This window comes from Paramormyrops kingsleyae, chromosome 8 (assembly GCF_048594095.1).
Source record: "Paramormyrops kingsleyae isolate MSU_618 chromosome 8, PKINGS_0.4, whole genome shotgun sequence".
Taxonomy (NCBI): Eukaryota; Metazoa; Chordata; class Actinopteri; order Osteoglossiformes; family Mormyridae; genus Paramormyrops; species Paramormyrops kingsleyae.
In genome coordinates, this window is record NC_132804.1 from 1,997,442 (window position 1) to 2,019,302 (window position 21,861).

Here is a 21,861-nt window from a genome sequence, read left to right on the forward strand (position 1 = left end):
GTACAGCCCTCCAGTGCGCGGCCAGCGGCGGGTGAGGCACCCTCGTATACAGCTCTCCAGTGCGCGGCCAGAGGCAGGTGAGGCACCATCGTGTACAGCCCTCCAGTACACGGCCAGGGGCGGGTGAGGCACCCTCGTGTACAGCTTTCCAGTACACGGCCAGGGGCGGGTGAGGCACAATCGTGTACAGCTTTCCAGTACATGGCCAGGGGTGGGTGAGGCAACCTCGTATACAGCTCTCCAGTGCGCGGCCAGGGGCGGGTGAGGCACCCTCGTGTACAGCTTTCCAGTACACGGCCAGGGGCGGGTGAGGCACCCTCGTGTACAGCTTTCCAGTACATGGCCAGGCGTGGGTGAGGCACCCTCGTGTACAGCCCTCCAGTGCGCGGCCAGAGGCGGGTGAGGCACCCTCGTGTACAGCCCTCCAGTGCGCGGCCAGAGGCGGGTGAGGCACCCTCGTGTACAGCCCTCCAGTGCGCGGCCAGCGGCGGGTGAGGCACCCTCGTATACAGCTCTCCAGTGCGCGGCCAGAGGCAGGTGAGGCACCATCGTGTACAGCCCTCCAGTACACGGCCAGGGGCGGGTGAGGCACCCTCGTGTACAGCTTTCCAGTACACGGCCAGGGGCGGGTGAGGCACAATCGTGTACAGCTTTCCAGTACATGGCCAGGGGTGGGTGAGGCAACCTCGTATACAGCTCTCCAGTGCGCGGCCAGGGGCGGGTGAGGCACCCTCGTGTACAGCTTTCCAGTACACGGCCAGGGGCGGGTGAGGCACCCTCGTGTACAGCTTTCCAGTACATGGCCAGGCGTGGGTGAGGCAACCTCGTATACAGCTCTCCAGTGCGGGGCCAGGGGTGGGTGAGGCACCCTCGTGTACAGCTTTCCAGTACACGGCCAGGGGCGGGTGAGGCACCCTCGTGTACAGCTTTCCAGTACACGGCCAGGGGCGGGTGAGGCACCCTCGTGTACAGCTTTCCAGTACATGGCCAGGGGTGGGTGAGGCACCCTCGTGTACAGCCCTCCAGTGCGCGGCCAGAGGCGGGTGAGGCACCCTCGTGTACAGCCCTCCAGTGCGCGGCCAGCGGCGGGTGAGGCACCCTCGTATACAGCTCTCCAGTGCGCGGCCAGAGGCAGGTGAGGCACCATCGTGTACAGCCCTCCAGTGCACGGCCAGCGGCGGGTGAGGCACCCTCGTATACAGCTCTCCAGTGCACGGCCAGCGGCGGGTGAGGCACCCTCGTATACAGCTCTCCAGTGTGCGGCCAGCGGCGGGTGAGGCACCCTCGTGTACAGCTTTCCAGTACACGGCCAGGGGCGGGTGAGGCACCCTCGTGTACAGCTTTCCAGTACACGGCCAGGGGCGGGTGAGGCACAATCGTGTACAGCTTTCCAGTACATGGCCAGGGGTGGGTGAGGCAACCTCGTATACAGCTCTCCAGTGCGCGGCCAGGGGCGGGTGAGGCACCCTCGTGTACAGCTTTCCAGTACACGGCCAGGGGCGGGTGAGGCACCCTCGTGTACAGCTTTCCAGTACATGGCCAGGGGTGGGTGAGGCAACCTCGTATACAGCTCTCCAGTGCGGGGCCAGGGGTGGGTGAGGCACCCTCGTGTACAGCTTTCCAGTACACGGCCAGGGGCGGGTGAGGCACCCTCGTGTACAGCTTTCCAGTACACGGCCAGGGGCGGGTGAGGCAACCTCGTATACAGCTCTCCAGTGCGCGGCCAGGGGCGGGTGAGGCACCCTCGTGTACAGCTTTCCAGTACATGGCCAGGGGTGGGTGAGGCAACCTCGTATACAGCTCTCCAGTGCGCGGCCAGGGGCGGGTGAGGCACCCTCGTGTACAGCTTTCCAGTACACGGCCAGGGGCGGGTGAGGCACCCTCGTGTACAGCTTTCCAGTACATGGCCAGGGGTGGGTGAGGCAACCTCGTATACAGCTCTCCAGTGCGGGGCCAGGGGTGGGTGAGGCACCCTCGTATACAGCTCTCCAGTGCGCGGCCAGGGGCAGGTGACCGTGGGAGCTGGCTGGCTATCGCTATACCGACAGGAGGAGTCGCAGATGGCCGGCTCCTGAAGCTGACAATGATGCATGCGCGCAGTGAACATTCTGGAAGGAGCTGAGAGGGAGTGCATCGCTGTGACCTTCACGGCCGAAACACAGAGGGCAGCCATCGTTCTGCTTTGCACCACTTACATGCTACAAGTAGCATTTTGGCCTCAAGTTACACGGCAGCCACAGAGTTTTCACTGTCTCCCTCCAGGGAATGAATATATCCACGGCAGAAACTGGGGATTTAAACGGGAAAAATAACATAAATCAAACTGAAATTTTGTACCTTTTGTGCCCTTTGCTCCCTTGTCTTCCGGCTCTTACTCACCATTCGTTACCCTAAACTGAGGAAGCACCTCTGCTGTTACGGGCTTCCGGACAACCCCGTCGGGAAAGGCGCTATATAAAAATAAACTGAACTGGACTGAAAATAAGCAGCGTTGAAGTCACTTTATTTCCTTGGGTGTTTCCCTTATTCGTTAACAATTTGATGTAAAACATCAATAGAATTTATGCACATCAATATTTGTACGTGGAGTGAGTGATATGAAGGGATTTTTATGGATGGACTCAATGGATGGAACAATCACTTTGCACATTCTTACTATTTCCTGTTATAAATGTTTGAGGCATGCAGTAAATTAATGACACAAAGTGCTCACATTATTATTGGCAACAGCTCGTCCGCGGTAAACAGTCTATTTACAGCCAGTGAGAGTAATAAATATTAATGCATGTTACAGATGTGTATCACCTGTTATTGTGAACTGAAACATCTCATTCAGGGTAAAATACAAGAGAGAACCATAACCACAAAAAGCAAATTCCTATTACACGGTGAAAATATTGCAGATATCAAAATGATGTCAATTGTAAATTGCTACATGTAAGTATGGAAAACATAGTATAAAGCTGTAACACGTCATTACCACACCTGAGAAAATGCATTGAAAATATGAGAAATATGAACAGAACAGGATACGAGTTATTGTCAAGTGTCAAACAAAGCAGTTCACATTTAAATAGTTGATCTCACAGCAATTTTGAGGATTTTTTTTTTTTTTTACGAAAGGCAACAAAAGCACCCATCTGCTCAGGCAGTAGTGTGTTTAGCTGGATTGTACTTAAATAAGACATGAGGAAGTCATCTGGTCGTGTGAGGAAGTCGCCTGGTCGTGTGAGGAAGTCGCCTGGTCGTGTGAGGAAGTCGCCTGGTCGTGTGAGGAAGTCATCTGGTCGTGTGAGGAAGTCGCCTGGTCGTGTGAGGAAGTCGCCTGGTCGTGTGAGGAAGTCATCTGGTCGTGTGAGGAAGTCATCTGGTCGTGTGAGGAAGTCGCCTGGTCGTGTGAGGAAGTCGCCTGGTCGTGTGAGGAAGTCATCTGGTCGTGTGAGGAAGTCGCCTGGTCGTGTGAGGAAGTCATCTGGTCGTGTGAGGAAGTCGCCTGGTCGTGTGAGGAAGTCGCCTGGTCGTGTGAGGAAGTCGCCTGGTCGTGTGAGGAAGTCGCCTGGTCGTGTGAGGAAGTCATCTGGTCGTGTGAGGAAGTCGCCTGGTCGTGTGAGGAAGTCGCCTGGTCGTGTGAGGAAGTCATCTGGTCGTGTGAGGAAGTCGCCTGGTCGTGTGAGGAAGTCGCCTGGTCGTGTGAGGAAGTCGCCTGGTCGTGTGAGGAAGTCGCCTGGTCGTGTGAGGTATTCGCCTGGTCATATGAAGAAGTCCCCTGGTTCTGTGGGCTCTCCATTTCTCAGTCCTTGGTAACTTGTAACCCTACAAGCGTCTCCATGCAAATCCCTCCCAGTACATGAAACGTATCTCGACTCCACAGCGGAGGTCAGCTACCCACACAGCTAATAAGTAAAATGGACAAAAGAAGAAGCCAACTGCTGTACGTGTGGCTTATTAAATCTGAGCCAGTTATCGCTGACTCTCAGAAACAGTTGCCTTTCAAAAAATAAAAAAGAATGCACAGAATGAAAAAAGTACCCTGATTGTTTTTCCTTTAACAATAAAACAATAGTGAATTAACCACACTGAACTTGTCATCTTATGAAACATTACAATGAAAAAACAGTTAACTGGTCAACTGGTACTGTGATACAAAAAGAACAGTGTGCAGTTTGACGCGCACCTTAGTATGATGGATGGACGTGAGCTTGCAGTGGTACTGTGACACACCATTCCTGCCCTTAACTGAATCGCTTTCATCACTAGAAAACCATAGCTGGTGAGAGAAGCCCACATCCAGCAGCCCTGTAGTTAATTAAAATATCACTAAGTGTCCGTTTCTCACCACTCAGAAATCATAACCAGTGAAAATAATCGAGCATCCCACAGGCCCGTCCCGGCTGATGCCTGACTGGGGCCCTCTGCCTCATTTCATGCGCCTCGGTTTTGCACAGATCGATAAAGGTTACCTGGGTGCCAAACTACTCACAGCTGCCTAAAGAAGAGACAACAGCTCCTGTAACTCAACAAGCAGATTATGCTGCTCACCATGCAAACACCCCCCTTCCCCCCAGCGGTAAAGGCCCACCTACTAACGCAGCGGTAAAGGCTCACCTACTAACGCAGCGGTAAAGGCTCACCTACTAACGCAGCGGTAAAGGCTCACCTGCTAATGCAGCGGTAAAGGCCCACCTACTAACGCAGCGGAAAAGGCCCACCTACTAACGCAGCGGAAAAGGCCCACCTACTAACGCAGCGGTAAAGGCCCACCTACTAACGCAGCGGAAAAGGCCCACCTACTAACGCAGCGGAAAAGGCCCACCTACTAACGCAGCGGTAAAGGCCCACCTACTAACGCAGCGGTAAAGGCCCACCTACTAACGCAGCGGAAAAGGCCCACCTACTAACGCAGCGGAAAAGGCCCACCTACTAACGCAGCGGAAAAGGCCCACCTACTAACGCAGCGGTAAAGGCCCACCTACTAACGCAGCGGAAAAGGCCCACCTACTAACGCAGCGGAAAAGGCCCACCTACTAACGCAGCGGAAAAGGCCCTACTAACGCAGCGGAAAAGGCCCACCTACTAACGCAGCGGTAAAGGCCCACCTACTAACGCAGCGGAAAAGGCCCACCTACTAACGCAGCGGTAAAGGCCCACCTCCGCAGCAGTGCACTGGCTGATCCTCTCGGCCACACCAGTCGCAGCGAGCCTCACGAGTGACTCGTTATGTTACCCAGCTCCAGCAGTAGTTTATTCTAACCTGGAATTTCGGGGTTAGACTATAACGAAACTCAAAAACTGTGTTCGCTTCGTTTCGTGGAAGTTGATGCGACAGCCTGCCACCCATTTAAAAAATTTAAATAATTACCCATATAAAAATAAATGTGAGTATCATAAATAATTCATAAAAATGTCAGAAATTGCTATGTACAGTTTGTACAATGTCTAGTTTACATATTTACATGTCGCAGGGCACAGAGGTCATTCCGAGAGATAAGGCTTTGAATTGTAGCACCGTAGGTCTTGTAAAACACGGTGACGTCTGTCAAAAGAAAAAAAACAAATTTTAGCTTGTATGTTTTAGTGTGAATCTTCATTGAATTTTCATTAATGGTTTATCTATCTGGTAATATTACATTCAAATATCAGGCATTGTATATAAGAAAAAGGTGAAATACCTGCTGTCTGCTCCAGAATCACTTCACTTTGACATGCAAGCCAGAGCCATTGAACAGAGTACACTTCCCACAGTACCCTCCACACATTCCCGTCACTTTGCTGCCATCCTGTGGAATAAAGTGGAACTTCAGTGCCATGCCAGCATCGACAGAAGAGTTGGGCTGGCTTCTGCATTCCTCAGTTCTCCTTGAGAGGTACAGGCACACACACAATGACTGAGATCAAGCCTCAGAGTCAGGGACCAGGGTCAGCTGGCTTCCCCAGGGCAGTAAAATGCCTTGCTTACAGTCCATCAGCTATGTGATCATTCTGCCGGCAAACTGACAGAGATGGCACACTGCCTACGTCTCTGAGCTACCCATTGGCCCACAAACTGCCTCCAGAAGGGGTCTGGGGTCTAGGTTCACGTGTCTTTAAGATAAGCAGCCCGTGGCAGCACTCAGGAGATCCATAATCCTGTGTAGCTCATAGTCTCCGCAATAAGGTTCATCTCGACTCCACGAGATGTAATTCTGTTCTGTACAGTTCAGAAGGAAGCGCAGGTCTTCCATTGTTCTCTATTGCTCTCCATTCTCCGTTCCCTCTCTGTTTGCCATTAATAACTTTGTCGTAAGTCCCCCTAGTAAGCCGGGGCCCCTCCCGGAGCTGCCGCGAGAAGGCCAGTGGGTAAAGAGGGCCCGGGGATTCGTTCGTGTGTAGAACGCGAGCCGCAGATGCCTGACTAAGCTTCATGCTACGGGAAAATTAGCGTGTTCTTTCATTCCTAAATGGTCGGGTGTAAATATTTCCTGCTCAGTTAGTGACAGAGTGCATGACCATGAAATCGTAACTATGAAAAGTTAGGATGTAATTACATCTAAGTACAGTGTGATTAGTATCTGATAACTGAGAACGATAAGGGGGGGCCATGGGTGGGGGTTGGGGACTGTTTCTCCGGTCACCTGTGATTTTTGTATGTTTGCTGCCGCATAGTTTCCTTGGGCGATCCATTTTGTGTCCTCAGCCACGAGAAAACCGGTCCCCGCGAGGTTGATGCTGAACCTCCCCTGTGAAACACAGCAGTTCATTCGCACCCAAGCTCGCCAGAAGGTGGCGCCAGTGGTGCTCGGCACTCGGTGAAGCAGCAAAAAGAAATATGTACTTAGTGAGAAAGAAGTAAGACGAGAAATAAACAAATATGTGTCTGCATGTTCTTTGGTTCCTGTCACATGGTCCGCAGTGAACAAAGATGGATGAGGGAAAGTCAGGAGTGGTACGTCCCCCCCCACAAAGTTATGACTGGCCATGGATAAAGCGTATCCGCGATCACACGGTGTCCTGCAGCCATCCGTTACCGGGGGGGGGGGGGCTCCCTTCTGACAGTGCTCTTAGGCAGATGGTGTCCTGGGGTGGGAGGGGAGCTCTGTAAATGTAACGCCCCCCCTTCCGAGGTGGGGGCTGGGGGGTCTGTAAACGTAAGCCTAATGCCACTCTTATAAACACGCCGTAGCAGGAATTCACAGCAGTTTTTAGGGCACCTATGAAATCAGCTCCAGATATGGATAAAACTGGTCATTGCCTGGGAGTCTCTAAACTGTCTGTAGTGTGATACCGTGTGTGTGTGTGAGTGTGTGTGTGTCTGTCTGTATGTGTGTGTGTGTCTGAATGTGTGTGTGCGTGTGTGTCCATGTGTGTGTGTATATGTGTGTGCCTCACGACAGTCTGGCATCCTAGTTATGGAAGGTGGATGGATTGCTGTGCACATGGCTTAATAGGTAGACAGACAGGCAGGCAGACAGACAGACAGGAAAGCAGACCAACAGCCAAACAGATAGGAAGGCAGACAGACAGGCAGAAAAACAGACAGGAAGGCAGGCAGTTAGCCAGACAGGCACGCAAACAGGCAGGCAGCCAAGCAGACAGGCAGGCAAACAGACAGGCAGGCAGGCAGACAGGCAGGCAGGCAGCCAAGCAGACAGGCAGGCAGGCAGGAAAGCAGACAGGCAGGCAGGCAGACAGGCAGGCAAACAGGCAGGCAGACAGACAGGCAGGCAGGCAGCCAAGCAGACAGGCAGGCAAACAGACAGGAAGGCAGGCAGGCAGGAAAGCAGACAGGCAGGCAGGCAAACAGGCAGGCAGACAGACAGGCAGGCAGGAAAGCAGACAGGCAGGCAGGCAGCCAAGCAGACAGGCAGGCAAACAGGCAGGCAGACAAGCAGGCAGACAGGCAAACAGGCAGACAGGAAGGCAGCCAAACAAACAGGCAGGCAGACAGACAGGAAGGCAGACAAGCAGGCAGACAGGCAAACAGGCAGGCAGACAGAAATGGAGAGGGCTACATGGGATACGGATAAGTGCATGCTCACCTGCGGACACTGGGCAGCGCTGTAACAGTCACCAGCTGTAGCGAAGGGCACCTGGTGGCCTTCCTGTGTCAGGGAAAACTGCCAGTCGGTGGCTAAGAGAGCAGAGAAGGTTCTCGATCAGCACAGGGGACAGATGACAGCCTGCACAGGCGCCTCAGCTCCATGTCACCGGCCCGTGAAGAAGACGCCTCCTCCAAATCCGCTCCCCGCTTTCCCGCGAGGAGCAGCGACTCCTTCCTTTATGTCAGTGTAATTAGAAGCGTGGCGGCGATCTGTGGCCTGGGGGCTAAACCTGGGGTCCTCACCGCTGTAACTGTCAGCTACTCCGCCACCATAAAGCACATCTTGAACCAATTAACCCTCATACTTGGTCATAATTAAACATCAGCACAATTTGGCGGAAAACGAGGGGGCTCTTGTCCGGGTCTCGCTGCATCTTCGGAACCAACATAAGAGATTCCCAGTGGACATGTCTGTGGGCCCGCAGGAGAACCAGCGCTGCTGTCAGAGAACACATCTCTCCCCTGCACATCATGTGACTGCCTGGCCCGTGCATCTGCAGGGGCGTCTCTGGGGGGGGGGGGGGTAATCCAGCCCGGCACAAACCCGACTTCTGGCGATTAACAGAACCATGTGCCATATTATCACTCTTTGGAAGTATCGGCATCTTATTTTCCCACCAAATATTTTTAGGAAGTCGGATCACTATGATTCCGGGAATCCTTGTATTATGGGTTACGTTAGACATTATTTTGGAACAATCTGGGTATAGGGTAGGAACAGCTTAGTAATAAGCATGACATTAGTGAGGATTAAAATGACTTTGCAGACATACTGTAGACATGTGTTTGTTTACCAGCAAACAGGATTCTGGGTGCTCTGTCAGGAGGACCACGCTTTAGTTACGGCAGAAGGAAGAGGCCGACAAAATGGGCAAGATGTCAGCGACTGACTGCGGGAGTTTCTGTGTGATGCATCAGCAGTGGTGACAAGGAACAAGTGGGAAATTTTGGGGGGTGGATGTGACCCGTGCAAAAGGATGTGCAAAATACCGGCTTTACATACGACATGTGACCGTAAGGCCCTTTCAGGAAGGCAGGGTCATCCTTCTCATCTCTTCCTCCGAGGTGGGAATGCTGCTCTATTACAGTGTGGCAGAGGCCCGTGAACTTAATACAGAGGTCACCAGGGCAACAGCGGAGGGGGATGGCGGAATGTAGCCCTAGAAGCTGTTGATGGAGCACCCCCTAGTGACTCACTGATGATCTGCATCTTGCCCAGGTCTAGCCGGACTTTGCTGAAGGCTGACAGGCCAGCCGCGATGTAGTCCTTGCGGCAGTTGCAGTCCTCTCGCCGAGTGCCGTTGTAGGGGCACTCCATGGGATTGCTGAGCCTGAGATGGAGGAAAATGCACAAGAGAGGGTCCTCCGTTAGCCATGGAGAGAAGAAAACTGTCCCCTGGGGTCACTACTGAGGCCGAGGTGCACTATCACCTGAACCCGAAGACCTCTGAGAAGTTCTCTGTGCTGCCCGCCCTCAGCGTGATGTACTCCTTGGGGCTGCCTGAGTGCATGTCTGCACAGTAGATCTGGGGGCAACGGGAGAGAAGGTGAACCACTGTCTGCAAAGGCCCGCAGCATCAAAAACAGGTCTGGAGGACAACTGGAGATCCCTGGAGTTTCACATGTAAGAGCCAAGATTGACCAGTGCCCAAAAAAAAAAATCGGTTGGGGAATTCTCCATTGTGTATATTAAGACTTCTTTGTAATACAGAGGCTCAGTGGAAAAGATTAATCATTCTTAAAACAGGTGTAGAAATTTCACACAAAAGCTACAGTCTCCTGCTGAACATTTACATACATATGAGCAGTGGTGGGCAGGGCTTCGCTAATCCGCTAACCACTAATTTTATTGTTAGCGGATTAGCATTTCCGCTACCTTTAAAAACTGTTAGCAGACTAATTAGCTTCTGATATCTTTTTTTTCCTGCTAACTGTAAATCCACATTTTTTTGCAAACCCTAAGATCATACATATTTGTTCTTGGTTGTTGTGAATGTGTCTGCAATCTGGCACGCTATTGGCTGACTACGTAACATGTGATTAGTTGATAACTTGTCAGATTTAAGGTAGTCTGGGCTAAATGTACGTAAATGAAGATAAAATCCACTTAATCGGGGGTACCTTGAACTAAGTGGAGAACAGGGGCCTGTATCACGAAGCTGGATTTCGTGCTTAGCCAGATAACCTGTCGGATTTAAGGTGCCCTAATTTAAATGGACTTTATGTTCATTCACTTACATTTAATCCAGACTATCTTAAATCCGGCTAAGCAAGAAGTCCTGCTTCATGATACAAGCCCCTGCTTGTATTTTCCGGGTTCTGACTGACAGAGTTAAAGACCAATAACGAGCTGACAGCCTCTTTCGTAGTTCTGGCTAATCGCCGTCATGTTGATAATCCCCCAGCGGTTTCACTGAGGGAAAAATATCAGCACAGGCTGGTTGCAGAATAGGGCTTCATTGACAAAGACGTTTATATCTCGCAAACAGAATATAAGGATGGGCTCCCCCTTTGGGTCTGGTTAGGGTTAGGGCTTCCTCTGCTGCCCCCTGGAGGATGGGCTCCCCCTTTGAGTCTGGTTAGGGTTCCCTCTGCCGGGCCCCTGGAGGATGGGCTCCCCCTTTGAGTCTGGTTAGGGTTAGGGTTCCCTCTGCTGCCCCCTGGAGGATGGGCTCCCCCTTTGGGTCTGGTTAGGGTTCCCTCTGCTGCCCCCTGGAGGATGGGCTCCCCCTTTGAGTCTGGTTAGGGTTAGGGCTTCCTCTGCTGCCCCCTGGAGGATGAGCTCCCCCTTTGAGTCTGGTTAGGGTTAGGGTTCCCTCTGCTGCCCCCTGGAGGATGAGCTCCCCCTTTGAGTCTGGTTAGGGTTAGGGTTCCCTCTGCTGCCCCCTGGAGGATGAGCTCCCCCTTTGAGTCTGGTTAGGGTTAGGGTTCCCTCTGCCGGGCCCCTGGAGGATGGGCTCCCCCTTTGAGTCTGGTTAGGGTTAGGGTTCCCTCTGCTGCCCCCTGGAGGATGAGCTCCCCCTTTGAGTCTGGTCCCTCCCAAGGTTTCTTCCTTCTGGGGAGTTTTTCCTTGCCACTGTCGCCTATGGCTTACTCACTGGGGGCTTTGGGTGGGGATGCTGTAAAGCGCTTTGGGACAATGTAATGTTGTGATAATGCGCTATACAAAAATAAATTTGTTGTTGTTGTTGTATAACAGAAAGAATATTGCAATTTTGATTTATCCCATAGACTACAGAGAATCCAACCACACCCAACTGGGTAAGTCCTAAATATCCCCTGGTCATCATTCTAGTCTGACAAACAACACTTCAGTGTTAAAAAGTTAAAATTTTAGCTCACTAGGTATGTTTTTAAGGGTTTCAGATCTAAAAATCAAAACTGGTGGACAGCAGTTAATGTTGGCTTCCGCTTAATTTTCAGTGGTTTATCAGTTTAGCGTTATCCAGTTAAACTTTGGAGTTAGCAGATTAGCGGTAATGGAAGCTAACGTTCCGGTTAGCTGTGTCCGCCATGGCATGTGAGACAGTGTTAATGGATACGACAGCGGCGCGCACAGCCTCACCGTCAGCGCCCTCCCCTCGATGCGGAGCAGCTGCTCCCCGTCGTGCAGGAGGCCAGTTAGCCGCTGGACCTCACTGCAGCTGGCTGCTAAATGGCCTGGGGAGGCAGAGAGGGGGGCTAGGGGTCAGCGTGGGGCAGCGAGGGTGGTGGGGGCGGGGCGGGGAGCAGACTTTTCCATAACATAGTGTCACTCACAGGGAGGGCTACTGCACCTCCGGCGTCCCTCGGGTTTGTCCTGGGGGGGGCAGCCTTCGCTGTCCTCGCCGTCGGAGGTCACGCACTGCACGGTCCGCTCACTGACCCCCTCGCCACAGGTCACAGAGCACTGGGGGGGGGGGGACACTGGCTCATAAACACGCACGTCCCACACCCCCCTCAGGATGACACGCTCCATATTCTGCTGGGTAACAATAAGCCCTTTCCCGGCAAACTGGAAACCACTAAATTAACTGGGAAATATGATGAGGCCGCAATACCCAATGACCGTGACTTCCTAACGGTGCCATGAAGGAAACAGACCAGCCTCCCCGCCCTGCAAGGCAGAGCTTTAACCCCAACGTCTGTCTGTGCACCTTTGATGTGGACCAGGAGTTTTGCAAACCACAGCAAGGAGGGTTTTAAGCTTTATACACATAACAATGCAAGTATGATTCCGTACAACAGAATGTCATGTAGCTGAGGCACTTAGGAAGCCCACACACAGCTTCTTACATCTCCTTTCAAATTCAAGAACAATGTGCCTTGTTTTTCTGCAGACAGAGGGACCATCTTTGCGGTTTGTGTCCTTCATATGATCGCTTATGTAGTCTGATTTTACAGGTTACTCACCGGTCCCCAGATCCCGGCCCTCCAGGCCTGAGGATGAGGACAGGGGGGCAGGCTGCACACCAGCACGCTTTCCGGCGGCGTCCCAGGGCAGCTGAATGACGACTGGTACCCGTATTCATAATGATCCTTCCCAGAATGCACTTCACTGCAAGACACCAGTCTTCTCCGGTAGCCCTGTCCACAGGTTACCGAGCACTGGTACGAAGGCAATCGTGATGGTGAGAGAGCGGTTAGCATCCTGGTACTAGGATGTTAAGGCCAACATGGGTGTGAATTTAAATCGGCGGATCACAGATGACCTGATCTGCCCCAGGCTCACAAATGCTACGCGGTGATCAGGTCAAACCACTGAAACGCCCAGTGTGTGGAATTTCAAACACGTAACAGCTGACTGACAAACGCTGCAGCATGTTAAGTGACCTAAACGACTTTAACGATCAATCGAAACTCACTGAGGGTGAGCACTTATTAGGGCACGGCAAAGACAAACATGGCTGCTTTGACGATCTGACTCTGTGTTCATAAACACAGGAATGTGTGGGTCAAAGATTAGCTCTGAGGAATGTACATGCTTCATAAAATGGTGGCCTTATAGGCTTCCTGGGGAGCTCTTGGCTACTTTGACTTAAATACAAACCTCCTACAGAGAGCTGGCAGTGTGTCCTGACTTGACGAACCATCAGGGCCAATCAGCTGCACTGCTCTGTGATTTCACTGTTATATTTGATGGTAATTGCGTCTGCTGAAGCCCGATGAAGCTTCTCTTCGCTCTCACACCGCCATGTCTATCTGCCTTGAAAGTGCTCTCCGCTCCCAGTGTGCCGGCCTGGATTTCTATGTGGGTGTCCGGCCTCTTCAACGCTTGTGTTTGATGGGTGGGGGCGGGTCTCACCTCTGACCATTCCCCAGTGATCCACAGGAAGTCACATGGCTGGAGATTGCAGCTCTCCGTGTCGGCCGGCCTCGTTAGCTCTGCGCAGAGCGCATCATGCACCTGCTCCCCGTTCCGATTCAGGCACAACGGCTCCCGCAGTCGGTGCCCCGACCCACAGCTCTGGCTGCACTGCAACACAAGCAGACACCAAGGCCGGTAAGCGGGTGCATGAGCGCCGCCGGCGCGAGGAGAGGCTGCGCGAATCCCCAAGGCCGTCTGGGACCGTGTCCCACGTGGCGAGGGAGAATTAAGTACTTCTGTCAAAGCAAGGGTCTAAGCAGACTGGAGCCCGTGGGTGAGATTTATCGAACATTTTAGTTCAAAACAACGTAAGGCAGTAAGGCAGAGAGTACACAAGCACGCAGATGTCAAGGAGCCAGGAAGGTGGAATCTCTCCTCCACTGAGCTTCATCCAAACGCCTAGTGACGTTTGGTTACCATGGGGGCGAGAGCTATAGAAGACATTACAAATCCCTGTGAGAGGACAGCTATTCCCATGAAAAACGCCATGATGACTAGGTTACTAGTGCAAGAAATGTAACGCGAAAAGGGGTGGCTCACAGCTGCCCGTGATCAGGAGGTCGCTAGTTCAAATCTCACGGCTGGATTTGTGATTTCACCGTGGTGTCACTGTGCCCTTAACCCCAGTTACCCCAGGGTCTGACACTGCTCTCTCAAATGTATGTCGCTTTGAATAAAAGTGTCTGCTAAATGCATAAATGTGCAAAAATATAAGCGCATTCCGTGTGAAGCAGACGGAGTGATTGAAGCATTTTCCTCTACAGGGCAAAACTCAAGGCTCTTATGTAACCTGTAACCGGTCACCAGTCAGACAGTGACAGAGGGATGGTCGGTTATTACCGGGGAAGAAACTCTACCAGTATATAAGTTTATGCTCTCTTGTCGCTATAATCCAGCAATGGCTGCTTTTGTAAATGAAGATGACAATGGGTTACATTGGTAAATGTATTACACACGTCCGCGGCATCAACCCCCAGGTCACCGTGAATCACCAGTGGCCAATTCCCCATAGTGTCTGAACTCCTGGTCCTGAGTGCCGTATACACAACTATGCGTCATGAATGCGAGGGGATACGGAGACCGCCTCAGGCGTCCCAAATGCATACCAGCCGGACCGCGTCCTGGTCTATGTTCAACCTTGTCAAACAAGTCGTGCCCCCCCTAAATGTGACAGAGAGGGGCGTGCCATATAAAGGCTGTTTTCAAATTCAAAATTCACAGGCACAAAGTCAAATGTTTAGAATTCCTTTTGAAGCCGGCAATACAATTATAGGCGTCTTACCATGTTTTCTAAGAAAATGCAAATACTTCTAGGCCCCAAGGGTTCTGAACAGACTCTGTGTTCCCTTCTGTGACCTGGCAGCAACTTACAGTGTTTTATTCTTGCTGATTGATCTTATCCACAGACAAGCAAACCCTGCCCTTATTTATCAGTCTCTGTCCTCATGCCCTGTCAGGCAGGTAAATTCTGAGGCTCCTATTCTCATGTTTGCATGTTGCTTTTGAGATTCACTAACAGTGCAAGGAGGTACACTGTCCTACAAAGATTAGGTTGTTTATTTCTCTCAAAGCAAACCAAATAAACCTTTGTGCATATTTGGGAAAAACATGAAGTTAAAAAGAAACACAGACAGACAGAAACACAGTCAGACAGACAGGCACACAGACAGACAGAAACACAGTCAGACAGACAGGCACAGAGACAGACAGACACACAGATAGACAGACAGGTAGACAAACAGAAACACAGACAGACACACAGACAGATAGACAGAAACACAGACAGACAGACAGGCAGACAGACAGACAGAAACCCAGATAGACAGAAACACAGATAGACAGACAGGCAGACAAACAGAAACACAGACAGACAGACAGACAGAAACACAGACAGACAGACACACATAGAGACAGAAACACAGTCAGACAGGCACACAGACAGTCAGAAACACAGACAGACAGAAACACAGATAGACAGACAGGCAGACAAACAGAAACACAGACAGACAGGCAGACAGACAGAAACACAGATAGACAGACAGGCAGACAAACAGAAACACAGACAGACAGACAGAAACACAGACAGACAGACACACAGACAGTCAGAAACACAGTCAGACACACAGTCAGACAGACACACAGACAGTCAGAAACACAGTCAGACAGACAGACAGTCAGAAACACAGACAGACACACAGACAGACAGGCAGACAGGCACACGTGTTCCACATACAATGGCGGCTAATTACCATCCAAGGATGTTGTACCTATTTGTGAGAATCACGTCACATGCCCTGAGTACAGTTCAGAGAGGGCGAGGAGCCCCCCAGCCCTCTGCGGGGCAACACCCCCCACCCAGCGTCCAAGAGCAGAGTAAGCGCTCATAATGGGCTCCAGATGCGAAAGCCGGCGGGGGGGGTCACAGTCTCCAAGTGGGGATTTCACCTAATTATGCTCCTTTGCTACGTGTAGAAATTTCATGCTGCTTCCTGACCTACCTAGGTTTGAATTCTCTCAATTTATATATATATATATAGACTTTATTTGAAAGAGGGGGTGCAGGCTGTGCTATGGATCTGCCAGGCAAAGGGGCCGCCCCCATAGCCGAGTCAGGGACAGACACCGTCTTTAAACAGGGGCCATAACAGATTAGTGCTCTTAAGAAAGAATCCTGCTGATTCAGAAGGCGCGAGCGGCGATGTTATGCCGGCCGGCACGCAATTACAGCAATTACATGAACCTGGACCTGACAGACCAGGAGACAGTTCACCCCCCAGTCCAGCTTCCAGCTCCTTTGGTCAGGTCGCTTCTGGCAGACTCTCTCTCTCTCTCTGTCTCCAGGCTCCTGGAGGGGATTGGTGCTCACCTCTGTCCAGTCTCCCTCCGTCCAGCGGTAGGTCTCCGGGCACTCGGCGACCTGGCAGGTCTGGCTGGACGGTGGCCGGGCGGACAGTGGGCACTCTGAGTGTTCGGCGCTGCCCTCCTCTGCAATGTCGCAGACGACTTCCCGCGTCTGCACCCCTCTGCCGCACGAGGAGGAACACTGTGGGGAGACGGGGATGTCGAAGGCGTAAGTGACAGCCGGGGATGTCGAAGGCGTAAGTGACAGCCGGGGATGTCGAAGGCGTAAGTGGCAGCCGGGACAGTGACAGGTCAGCTGCTTCAGCAGAATGAGTCCTCAGCATGCCGGACTTCCAGCTTAATACACAGACCGGATGATACTGATATTTCTCATTGTTCAATATATGATATATGAAGGAAATAGACATATAGATGTGCTCACGACAGTTACTGGAAATATTAAATGAAGATTAAGGTGATGCACAGGGCAACTTCTTGCTCAATGTTGCTGGGTAATTGCCAACCAGGTGAGACAAACGGCAAAATCATCTGGATGATTGCAAAATGTTGCCCACTGCCGAGCAAAGTTTTTCAAATAGAAATCTGTTGCCCAATATCAATGGGAAAGTGCCTGAGCAGCACTGGTCAGCAGCACTGCCCGGCAAAACTGGTCAGCACCACTGCCCGGCAATACTGGTCAGCAGCACTGCCCGGCAACACTGGTCAGCAGCACTGCCCGGCAACACTGGTCAGCAGCACTGCCCGGCAACACTGCTCAATAAGGAGGAAGGTACCATCACTGTATACGCAATTCTAACCGTCTGTTAACAAGCCACTTTCCGCTGCAACTTTTTCAACTTTATGCAATATTTTACCTTAAAAGAATTGACTTTAATAACTGTATTCTTTTAGTTGTTCAAATTTCTGCAGTGCACAACAGATGTAACATCTAGGATATTATTAACAATTATTAACAAAAATAACAAAAAATTATTAACAAAAACTAAAACTGTTTATCTTGTGAGCAGGAAATTCATATTTTCATGTTCAGTGAACAAGTAACGCAAACTAGTTTTTATGAATAATATAGCAACAGCCTTATTTTCTTGTTTGACATGTCAGCAGTGGTTGATCCTGTTGATGGGCGTAATGCTTCGTTCTGTTTCATGACATGAAAAATCGCGTTTGATTTCTAAACAATGAGCCGTAACCTCTCAGTCTCTTCTGCATGATTCACATCAGGATCTAAACTTACCGAATGTTACAGCTCACAGGAAGTTCACCTCTGGCTCACCAGTAGTCAAAATCTTGTTTGAACAATGCAATGATAGTGATGAAAGGAATGATTTTAAGGTGAGATGGGAGAGATGCTTGTAAGCCCAGTTTCTGCTTTTCTGAGTATCGATTTTGTGTATCCGTTCATTGCTTTCGTCACTGACCAGACCTGTAATCCTGAGGGTTAAAGTCTGCGTTTGGGTTAAGGTCTGCGCAGAAACTGTGCAATAGGGGCTTTACACTGTCCCTGGAGTTACAGACGCCCCAACTGTCCCTCACATTGTTCCTCTAGATGGAGGTGGTAGATACACGCTCTGGGAGTTACAGTCGCACAATATCAGACATTTTATCAACACAGAAAGTTACTCTTTCTGGGAGTTAGCTTTTACACCGATGCAGAGTTTCACGTTTGACCTGGAAACGTGGTGTCCGCTACAATCACTGTGCAGCACATTAGATTGTTTTTCTACTTTCATGTCTATATAGCATTTCAGATTGTTTTCATATTTTCATACATGAAATACCAAGCAGTGCTCCCATTAAGTAATTTTCCATGTTTCAGTAGAGCTAGTAACCGATGTAGTGTCCGTAACAGTTGTGTGCCCCCCCCCTTTCAGCAGGCGGAATCCCAGTAGGGCGCCCTGGCTCCTTTCCCCGGCTAATAACCACGACGTGCCTGTGGGGGGGTGGTGAGCACGGCCCTCGCCCACCCAGCCGCCCAAACGGCTCTGCGCCAAGGGGGCAGCGAGGGCCCCAGGAGGAAGGAGTAAACGCATCCAGATGCACGCGCCGCCGCGTCCCAGGGATCTACCGTGGGAATTAGAGTGAAAAGCTCTGCGGGAAGGGCCTGTTCAAGGGCATGTTCCCAGTTCCCATCTCCCAGTGAAAGAAGATCCAGGTATCTGCTGGAATGATCCGGAAAAAAAGTATTCTTCTTCTTCATTATTAATATCACCATCTTCTAACATGTCCTGGCCAGAGCCAGAGTTATCATCATCATCATCATCATTCATTTATTACTATTATTATTATTATTATTATTATTATTATTATTACATAAGGGCTGTTTTTCAGTTTTTTTCTCCAAGTCTCCTTTACCAAGTCTATAAACATGAGCCAAATCTCCACTTTGCTAATGTAATCTGACTGCATAACAATGTAACAGCACACACACAGACACACAGACACAGACAGACACACACACACACACGCACATGTAGGGTAAACATATCCTTATGGGGACCGCTCATTCATTTCAATGGGAAAAATGCTAACGCTAACTATGACAACCTTAACCCCTACCCTGCCCTAAACATAACCATAAGTAACCCAACAAAATACAAGAGTTTTTGCATTTTTAGTTTTTTCATAGCAGTCACCATTTTTTATAAAATAGAGTTTTCCCTTATGGGGACCAGGAAACCGGTCCCCATAAGGGAAAAAAAACAGATATTTATCACGTTATGGGGACATTGTGTCCCCATAAGGATAGGTAAATCCACTCACACACACACACACACAGACACACACACACAGACACACACAGACACACACACACAGACACACACACACACACAGACACACACACAGACACACACACACACAGACACGCACACACACACACACCCACACACACACACACACACACACAGACACACACACACACAGATCATGTTTCACACAGCAGTGGCAGAACTCAGGTCTCTCTCCCTCGCCGTGTTTTGCAGTCGTAAATGTCAAAGGATCCTTCTTTGGAACAGATATTCAACCGGAAAGACGATGCTTTCTGTAACTATCCTCACTCACCCTCCATTCATTTTGTGGTGAAAATTATACCAACAGAAAAAACTGCGGGCAGAAATTTAATCCAGTTAATTTGTTCTTTTACAAATTTTTAGGGATTCTTCATCGCCGAATTGTTTTTTTTTTTGGTCAGTGCTTGTTTTTTCCAGAACAATAGTGTCCTTCTGGTGTCTAATGAAACCAAATAACCTTAATGGGTCAGAGCATGTGGGAGCAGATATTTAGTGCATCAGTGTACGAATATTATCATAAATCTGCTCTCTAATCCGGGGAGTGTTTTCCACTGGAAATGACAGTGCTGTCTCCAGTCGTGGAGGCTTATTTTCATTGGCTCTCACAGAAGGGAGCTCCTTGGACCAGCCACATGACGAGGGGAACACTCACAGGCTGTGTTTCCTTCCCCCTCACCCCCCACCCCCGCCTGAAGCACCTGTAGACCCCCCCCTTATGCACCCTGCACTCGAAACAACAGCCCTTTCAGAGGATGCGCTCTGTTTTCCCTATTTGCACTGCGCTCCATGTGCTCCGGAGCCAGCTCTTGGGAAGTGGACGTCACAGAAGGCCAGACCCTGCTCCCCCCTTTCCAGGGATGGTGCACAGATGTGCTGTTCTGTGCCTTCTGGCTACGAGGACATGCGGGCTGGTTTCCGGACGTCCCAGTGCAGGTCGGGAAGTCCGCCATGTCTCGTACAGTAAGTGGGTTCCCACTGGTGGGTCACCGGTTCCTGGGGGTGCCTCTGGTTACAAAGGCAAGGTCTGACCAAAAAATGAGGCTACAGTCCCATGGTACGAAAAAGACTCATGGATGAAAGGGGAGTGATGGGTATGTAGGTATTTCTGAGGCTAAGGCAGCCCCTGGGTCAGGGGGCTGTGCATATGAAGGGGAGGTGGACATTTCAGCTGCCGATTTTGACGCACCTCTCCCCAGCTGCCAGTCTTCCACTTGGGGCATCGACCCCCCCGGCAGCGCCGCTGCCTGTTGGGGGGGGGCAGCTTCTGGCAGCTCTCCTCGGGAACAGGCCTCCCGGATCGGGACACGCAGGTCACTTTGCGGTACCTGTATCCTTTCCCGCAGGCTGCGGAACACTGTGACATGAGGAGGAGACTAGGTCAAAGGTCAATCAGCTGACTGGAAGGCTCAAACACGTACAATGGCGGAAGGGTCACTAACCGGATTAAAAACAATATAAAAGAAAAATCACATAATTACATAATGACTTTGCAATAAAATACAAAATTATATAGATGTATGACTTTAGGAGGCCAACCAACATATCAAATGCAGTTATTAGCATCTACTAGATGTAAACAAATAGAGAATTTTGTGGACTGCAAACCGCACAGAAGTCACATGTCTAACTCGGTGCTGACTGCTGAGTGTGCAGCAAAAACCTTTATCATGCCCAAGAACTTGAGGCTGAACTTGTGGGTCTCCCCTGGAGGACGTGGCTGGCTGGCTGTGGGATGCTGATTAAATCAGGAGTCGCAGTAATTGGCTGTTTTTGTCTGCTGGCCAAATGGGCCTATGCTGCCTACCCCCCCCCATCCCCTCCCGCATGGTCACTGGGCTTCCAAAGGATTAACCTCCCTGACGGGCAACACGGGAGAGCACTCCGATTTGGGGTTTGACGTGCTCAGTCAGGACGTGAGGGGAAGGGGGCGGGGCTCCAACACCAGACCAATCCTGGATGAGCATTCTGTGTGGAGTCAACCCCCACTCCTACCACTGGGGGTGCTGAAAGGTGTGCTGCCCTGACCCAAAAGAGAAGGGGGTGGGGGGTGGGGATTTGCATGCTTGACAAGTAGAAACCACTAACACACCACAAGCCAATCAGCAGAGCATCTCCATGACGACAAACTGAATCCTGATGCTGAGCTGGCCTGCTTTACAACTGACATTATCTTAGATCAGTGTTTCCCAATCTGGCCCTTGGGGACCTGCAGACAGTCCACGATTTTGCTCCCTCCCAGGGAGTAAAAATGTGAACTGTCTGGCAGGGAACTGCTCTTTGAAAAACTTCATTTACACCTGGAATACAGCATTGACCAAAGTCTACTAGATTTAATACTCACAGGACTCGGAGCATTATTTTACAGAAAAAAATCTGCCGACCTATAAGTTTATGCAGCAATGAACGTATGTACACAAAGTGGAACACAGATTACCGAGAGCACTATGTCACGACTGAAGGTGCCAGGCAAAGAAGGAGGCGTCGTACCTTGATCGTTCAGCAAAAAACACAGTTAATTACACTTACAGTACAACCTTTAAACATGCCTGATGTTCAAACAAAGGATGCAGGACTGAACCAAATTTCTCAAAGCAAAAGAAGACAGTTCCAGTGTTTTTGCATTGCTGTGAATTTCATTCTATGGTTGTTTGTCTCGAATCGAATGCTACCCAGGATCCCCTTCTCAGCCGGGTCACCTGTCCGGGGCGGAGCACAGAGCCAAGCCGGATGATTCAGGATGGAACCTGTATGCTGAAAGGTGCACTGACCATTTCCAGGTGCACGTG

General features: G+C 50.7%; 1 protein-coding gene across 5 annotated transcripts in view; it reads right to left on the reverse strand.

Annotated features, from left to right (window-relative positions):
- Positions 1–2,482: 2,482 nt before the first annotated feature.
- The window catches only part of adamts9 (ADAM metallopeptidase with thrombospondin type 1 motif, 9), a 55,770-nt gene continuing 36,391 nt past the window's right edge, over positions 2,483–21,861 (reverse strand). For 3 of the 5 annotated variants that reach the window (XM_072714967.1, XM_072714971.1, XM_072714970.1), the window contains 12 exons: positions 20,262–20,429; positions 16,291–16,467; positions 13,362–13,532; positions 12,470–12,664; positions 11,837–11,966; positions 11,643–11,737; positions 9,509–9,603; positions 9,275–9,408; positions 8,016–8,107; positions 6,612–6,716; positions 5,670–5,777; positions 2,483–5,533 (listed from right to left, as the gene is read on the reverse strand). In XM_072714967.1, the coding sequence (XP_072571068.1) occupies positions 5,688–5,777; positions 6,612–6,716; positions 8,016–8,107; positions 9,275–9,408; positions 9,509–9,603; positions 11,643–11,737; positions 11,837–11,966; positions 12,470–12,664; positions 13,362–13,532; positions 16,291–16,467; positions 20,262–20,429 (1,452 nt within the window). In that variant the 3' untranslated portion in view covers positions 2,483–5,533; positions 5,670–5,687. The remainder of the gene's footprint in view (positions 5,534–5,669; positions 5,778–6,611; positions 6,717–8,015; positions 8,108–9,274; positions 9,409–9,508; positions 9,604–11,642; positions 11,738–11,836; positions 11,967–12,469; positions 12,665–13,361; positions 13,533–16,290; positions 16,468–20,261; positions 20,430–21,861) is intronic. The other 2 variants (XM_072714969.1, XM_072714968.1) reach the window with 2 other exon arrangements.